Raw genomic sequence first — 7,448 nt, 5'->3', positions numbered from 1 at the left:
ATAGCTTGGCTGGGTATAGTAGTCTGGGTTTGCATCCATGGTCTCTTAGTTTCTGCAGTACCTCTATCCAGGATCTTCTGGCTTTCATGGTTTCCATAGAGAAATCCGGTGTAAGCCTGATAGGTTTACCTTTATAAGTTACTTGACCTTTTTCCTTTGCAGCTCTTAAAATTTTTTCTTTAATATTTATGTTTTGTGTTTTGATTATTATATGGCAAGGGGATTTTTTTTCTGATCCAATCTATTCGGTGTTCTGTATGCTTCCTGAACCTTCATAGGAATATCGTTCTTTAGGTTGGGAAAGTTTTCTTCTATAATTTTGTTGAATATATTTTCTGGGCCTTCGATCTGCAGTTCTTCTCCTTCTTCAATCCCTATTATTCTTAGATTTGGTTTTTTTTATTGTGTCCCAGATTTCCTGAATGTTTTGTGAAGAGAATTTGTTGGATTTGCCGTTTTCTCTGACCAGAGCATTTATTTTCTCTATGGTATCTTCAGAATCTGAGATTCGTTCTTCTATCTCTTGTATTCTATTGGTTATGCTTGATTCTGTAGTCTCCGCTCGTTTACCTAGGTTTTCCATATCCAGCCGGTTCTCGTTTTGTGTTTTATTCATTGCCTCCATTTCAGTTTTCAATTCTTGGACTGTTTCCTTTACTTGTTTGATTGTTTTTTCTTGGTTTCTCAGGGTATCACTCACGGATTTACTTATTTCTTCAAACTTTTTGTTATATTTCTCATCCATTTCTATACTCATTTCTTCAAACTTTTTGTTATACTTCTCGACCAGTTCCTTAAGGGAGTTATTCATATCCTGTTTAAGGGACTCTATTGCTTTCATAATGGCACTTTTTTCCACTTCATCTGGGTTAGAGTGTTCAAATCCTTCTGTTGGATTTGAACAGATCCTTCATTGGGATCTGATATTTTCATGTTGTTTTTCAGATTGTTGGAGGAGGTCTTGCCTTGGCGTCTGCCCATCTCTTCGATCAAATGCTCTCTATTGGAACTTCTGGTATCGGGTCAGGTTCCCTTGTTGGGCAGGGAGTTCACTGATAGAATGCCTACCTTTCCCCAAGCAGGGTATTGAAGCACAGGCACTGCCTCTTTCCGGGATACCCCTACAGAGCAGGCCCAGTGTGCAAGGCAGCTGAACTGGGGAAATTTTATGGGCTCAGTGGGAGGGGAGAAATATAGAAATTTGTACCTGGATGGAAGCTGGGATGGCAGGTGGGAGAGCCTAGCAGGGTGGAAACAGCACTGCAGGCTGACCTGGGAGTCTATGGGGTCGGGGAAAGTCCTAGCTCCCCCACGCCGGGCCCCTGCCGCGGACCCGAATCAACTCACCACTCCGAAGGCCCTCTGGATGGAAGCTGGGATGGCTGGCGGGGAAGCTAGCAGGGTGGAGCCAGCAGAGCAGGCTGACCTGGGAGTCTATGGGGTCGGGGAGAGTCCTAACTCCCCCTCGCCGGGCCCCTGTCGCGGGCCCGAATCAACTCACCACTCCGAAGGCCCTCTGGATGGAAGCTGGGATGGCTGGCGGGGAAGCTAGCCTGGATTTGGTTTCTTGCCAACACCATCAGACTCATGCCTAGACGTGCAGAGGTCCTGGTTCAGGTCTATTGCTTGGAGGTCCCAGACTTGTACCGAGACACACAGAGGTTTCTGGTTCTGGCCTACTCCCTCTGTGCTTGCTCCCTTGTACCTGCTTCTACTTTGTTCAGGTTCTTGGGCCTGCTCTGGCCTAGGTTGCTGGTTCAGTTCTGTTTCCATAAATGTGCCTGGTCTAGAGGTCCCTGACTTGAGCCCAGTCCCACAAAGATCTCTGGCTCTGGTCTACTCCCTCAGAGTTTCCAGACCTTCACCTGGACCCGCAGAGGTCTCTGGTTCCTTCCTGCTCCCTCAGAGGCCCCAGACTCATGCCCAAACCCACAGAGATCTCTGGCTCCTGCCTACTTCCTTGGAGGTCCTAGACTCATGCCTGGACTCACAGAGGTCTCTCCACTAACTATTAAAACTATTCCACCTGCTCCACATCATAAGAGCCAACATCATCAGTCTTTAAAGTATGCTAGTGTGTAAGCCAGCCATGTATATTCCTTTAATTTTCACAGCTCTTCCATATTATATAATAACTATTCAAAACCTGCAGAGTTCTTATATAATTAATAAACAGATATACTTTATTTATATCATTTTCCTTTGGAAACATAAAGCAAAACCAGAAGAGGATCCTGCTAAATGAGGATGCTGTGACATACAGTCTCTGGCTTGGGATTTCTGGAAGTTTCTAGGAACTGGAGCATTGCTGATTTCTATGTAAGTATTTGTTGATGTATTAGATTAACAAATATTGCTAACATTGTATAAAGGCAATTCAGAGGAACATTTATGCCTAGGCTATCATTTATTATTACTGTTTGCTATATAATGAAGCTATAATGCCCTGTGTGCTTGGATGAGACCCATGATTTATACCTTGATGCTCATACTTCATGCTTTATTTTGCATGTATTTCCAAGCTGGTCTTGATCTCATTGTACAACTGGGATGATCTTGAACTTCTTTTTTTATTTTATTTTTTAAAGACCTTGCACTTTTGATTCCTCTGTCTCTGTATCATGAGTATTGAGGTACCAGGCATGCACTACTAATTCTGGTTAATGTGGCACTGGGGATCAAATTCAAGGCTTTTTACATGTAAGACAACATCTGAACTGCTTCCTCAGGTTCTACTGTGATCTGTTCACTACCAAAACAAAATAAAAGACAAACCTGTATTTTTTGAGATTTTGGTATTGGTAGCTGTTCTAAAAGAAAGCTACACTACTACACTGGATTGCTGCTCACTCATCAACCTTCTGTAGATGAAACATTTCTACTTACTCAAATGTCAATACTAAGTTGTTTGTGTTCCATGATTCCAGATAAGTAATGTGTTCATTTCTGGTAATAAAATTTAATCCCAACTTTCAATGTACCCTAAATATGATCAAGGGCTACGGTATGAAATCAAAAATTTTAAAAAGTGATAGTTTTGTATCAAAGTAGGGAATGGTAAGTGTGGAGAATCAGTGCATTTTAAATATGCACTGCTCCCTATGGGTATATAAACTGATGCAATTGCAGAAAATATATTTTAATGAATTTTATTTTAATAGCTACCTTAACATAAAAAGTTCAAAACTGCTTCCTCAACAATTTTAGTAAACTTTGAGAAGCATAGATGACTTATAGTTATGAAACTTGAGCAGCCCAGGGGAGTAGATAATGACAAATCAGCAAGTGCCGGAAAGTATGTCTGTCTTCCTATGGCTCATCAGGGAAAACTTGGGACACTTTGAGAGCAGCTCATACCCTGCTCAATGTGTCCTAAATATAGATCTTGCTTTTGCGGTGATAAGCTTACTTACATCCTCTCCATCAGAGACCTATGGGACCTCTACCTGCAATGCCCCAAATAGATCATATTTTTTCCATTACCTGAAATGTCCCCAGAGAAAGTATTAAACTTGGTATGCAGGCTCATTATTTAAATATAATGCAGTTCTTTCTTAGTGATAGCAGTCATAAATGGGGATTTAAAGCCATGGAACATTGGGGTGAGTTTGTATGGCCCATAAAAATGTAAATTCATAGGACATACGAAAAGACTGCTGTTAAAAAGGGACTTGAGTCAAGGGTGGTTGAGTAGGGAATACAGAGAATTATCTCACTTTGTAGAATTCCTGAAGTAGACAGATTTGTATGTTGCTTTCAAGATAGAGATTAAAAATCAGGTGCAATTTGGGTAATGGGAGATGGGGACTCTAACACACTGATGTGGCAAGGACTAAAGATTATAGCACTGGCAAGTTCATTTCTGTATAATTAAAAAGACATGTCTATCCTCTCCACAGGAGGTGGAGAGCTGCTTAGAAAGTCAAGAATTTTTATCAACCAAAATTCCTTAGTGCAGGGAGAACAAGGAATTCCTGTGATCATGTCACCCAACTCACTGACAAGTGCTTTCCTAACACCGGCAGCTTTCTCCTCAATGGAAAACCTGTGATTTCAGTGGCTTCACAGTTTCCCTAGGATTTTTATCTGCTGGGATGAGCAATATTATATGCACCCTGATTTGTTTTCTGTCAATATATATGTATACATACACACACACACATGTATATCCTTATAGTCTGTAAATAATACAAAGGTAATTTTAAGGATGTACTACATACACTTTCTACTATCAACAGCTGTGATTTCATTTTTTAAAAGTCTTTAAAGTTATTGAAGACATCTTAAAATCAGGTTTGACTTCTTTGAGATGAATTATTTTTCAATGATTTTTAACGACAATTTGTTACAGTATTTATTTTTAAGTAGCAAAGCCATCCAAAAGAAACTTGGGAATTTATTGATTCATTATTTAGTCATACATTTTCTCTTATGCTACATTCAGCAGTGAGTAAAACAGATGGAAATGTCCTTCCCAGTGAGGAAGAACACAATACACCCACTGCGGCAGAGATGGAAAAGCTCGGACAGGTGGTGTGAAGCCAGGACTGTGGAGGGGATAGGAAATCTCAGAGTTACAATGTTAAGTTGAAAGGAGGGAAGGATTTGTGTTAACTCTGACACACACCTGGAACTGTGGAGGGCATGAGTCACAGTCCTCAGAAGAGGGTGAGCAGTTTAAATGATAAGGGACAGTGTCCAGAAGCACATGGTTGAGCTTGAGAAGGCTGCAATGGGAATAGATGGACTGATGCAGCCTTATTTAGGGCAATGGTGGGCACATTCAGAAATTAAAAGCATGGTATTTTCCAAGCAAATATAAAGATGCTGTATGTTTCCCTGAGTGAGATAGAAGGAATGTAGGAAGTAATAAAGGTTGGTTACACATGATTTCATTTACATTTCTCTTATAGAAAAAAATCACACTATTATTAATTATTATAATAGTAGTAAATTGTTTTGGCTTTCTGGATTGTGTTGAAGTTTTTCATATTTTATTTACTATTAAAAGAATTTTACACTTGGTACAAATGCTTTTGAAATATTCTGAATTTCCATACAAATGACATTTAAGCCTGAAAAAAAAATTGGAGAAATACCTAGTTACACCAGAATGACAAAGAAAGAGAAGCAATTCAAATTAGGGAAATGGTGTTTGCAGATTCAAGTGCTACAGAAGATACAAACACTGGAATATAGAGCTAAGGAAAACTGATGCTTCAGCTTGGTGATGTATGCTAGGCAATGACTGAAAGAGTTCAATTTGGAGCTTTTAACAGTGCACTTTTGCCCAGAAAGATACTGCAGTCTAATGGTTTTCATTAGGAAGATTTTCTACTGATTCTGGTTCTCAAAGCAGAAAAGAAAGAAGAGGAGCAAGTAGTCACTAAACACTGGTTAAAAGGTTATTTGGGTGATGATGACAGGAAGAAAAAAGGGGGACAAACCTAGTTTATAGCTTGATAGACAGTATAATATATATATATATATATATATATATATATATTTAAGCTTATTTATATATGATCATTATAAAATATATAAATTTGTTTGGTAGATATCTACATATATTTGAAAATAGAGTTAGTTAAAGTTAAAAAAAAATCACTGGATAAATATCGATATTATAGAAATTCTTCGCTTTACCAACAAGGAAAAAGAAGATATAATGGAAAATACATAATCATGATGCTCTGTAAGTTGTGTCTTTGTATTTACTTTTTTTGCCTTGTCGTGTACAAAAACATGTTCATATTTCTGCCTTTGATTTCTCAGAAAATCCGGACTTACCAAATTTAGACAGGCATTTATCCATGTCAACCTCATAACAGACTTGCATGATGTGTAATGCTCGCATAATTTAATAGATGCAACCACCAGACACTCTGAAATGATTTCCTAGATAAGGAACAAATTCAATGTTCTTTAAACAACGTCCATAATTTGGAAACTTATTGAAGGGCTAAAACTGACCACTAATGACTGACCTAGGAATATGAGCTAACATGTGTAAATCAATTTGACAGTGTAAAACCAAGCTAGTCCAGGTCAGGTCTTGGACACCATTTTGCACTCCTAATTTAGTAAAAAACTTAGGAATATAAAGTTGGCTAGAGGAATGTAGTCTGGATACAAAATACACATTTATTCTTTGATATTTATATTGTGAAAAAATACTTTTATGTTTTGTGTCTAGAAAAAAATCTTTCCACGGCTGTCTTCAGCACAGGACACTGTCACCCACACAGGGTGTGACTTATTTTCTACTCATCACTATGAGTGGGGCCAACACCTCCAGCCTGACACCAGTATACTTTATCCTGAATGGGATTCCTGGGTTGGAAGCTGCACACATCTGGATCTCCCTGCCATTCTGCTTTATGTACCTCATTGCTGTCACAGGCAACTGTGGACTTATCTACCTCATCATCCATGAGGAGGTCCTTCACCGGCCTATGTACTACTTTCTAGCCTTGCTCTCCGCTACAGATATTTCTGGGTGTAACACAATTGTCCCCAGTATGTTATGCATCTTTTGGTTCAGTCTCAAGGAGATTGGTTTCAATGCCTGCCTTGTACAGATGTTCTTTATCCACATGTTGACAGGCATGGAGTCTGGTGTGCTCATGCTTATGGCTTTCGACCGCTACGTGGCTATATGCTACCCATTACGCTATTCCACCATCCTCACCAACACCGTGATTACGACAGCTGGATTGGTGACACTCATTCGAAGTGTGTTACTCATGATCCCCTTTACTTTCCTGATTAAGCGTCTTCCCTACTGTAGAGGAAACCTCATCCACCATACCTATTGTGACCACATGGCTGTGGCCAAACTATCTTGTGGCAATATTAAGATTAATGCTATCTATGGTCTTATAGCTGCTGTATTTATTGGGGGCTTTGATATGTTCTGTATTTCCATGTCTTATGTCATGATTATCCATGCTGTAGTGAAGCTGTCTTCGGCAGATGCTCGCCATAAAGCTTTCAGTACCTGCACATCACACATATGTGCTATAGTTATCACGTATGTCCCAGCCTTCTTCAACTTCTTCACTCATCGCTTTGGGGGAAGCACTATACCTCATCATGTCCACATTTTTATAGCCAACCTGTACCTGTTGTTGCCTCCCACCTTGAATCCGATTGTGTATGGTGTAAAGACCAAGCAGATCCGTGAAGCAGTCATCAAAATGTTTGTTAAACAAAAATATATTTGAGTGACAGGTAAATCTCTGTTAACAAAGTTTGTGTTTAGCATAAATATCCAAAAAATTATCAAGGGAGAAAAGTTTGAATTTGAAAATTCAAGTCTTGAGTTCAGTAGAAAAAGACCAGTAAATATTCTGCCATTAGAGGCACAAAACAATAAAAGAATTTTGGTACAAAATCCTTAATTTTATAGAAAGAAGATAGGGAGACAAGTATGCTTTTAACAGAAG

The 7,448-nt window shown here is 39.1% G+C and overlaps 1 protein-coding gene across 1 annotated transcript; it reads left to right on the top strand.

The window, feature by feature from the left end:
* The first annotated feature begins 6,275 nt into the window (after positions 1–6,275).
* On the top strand, positions 6,276–7,226 carry LOC125395918 (olfactory receptor 52N2-like). The gene has a single exon (XM_048427675.3). It carries the CDS (start codon positions 6,276–6,278, stop codon positions 7,224–7,226), a length of 951 nt encoding a protein of 316 aa, XP_048283632.3.
* Positions 7,227–7,448: the final 222 nt, after the last annotated feature.

Source organism: Myodes glareolus, chromosome 7 (assembly GCF_982192425.1).
Source record: "Myodes glareolus chromosome 7, mMyoGla1.1, whole genome shotgun sequence".
NCBI lineage: Eukaryota > Metazoa > Chordata > Mammalia > Rodentia > Cricetidae > Myodes > Myodes glareolus.
Note: the sequence above shows the minus strand (reverse complement) of the source record. Positions and strands in the feature narration are given on the sequence as shown.

Bases quoted from the DNA above. Each gene is read 5' to 3' on its own strand.
- LOC125395918 (XM_048427675.3), top strand. From the start codon at position 6,276: ATGAGTGGGGCCAACACCTCCAGCCTGACACCAGTATACTTTATCCTG.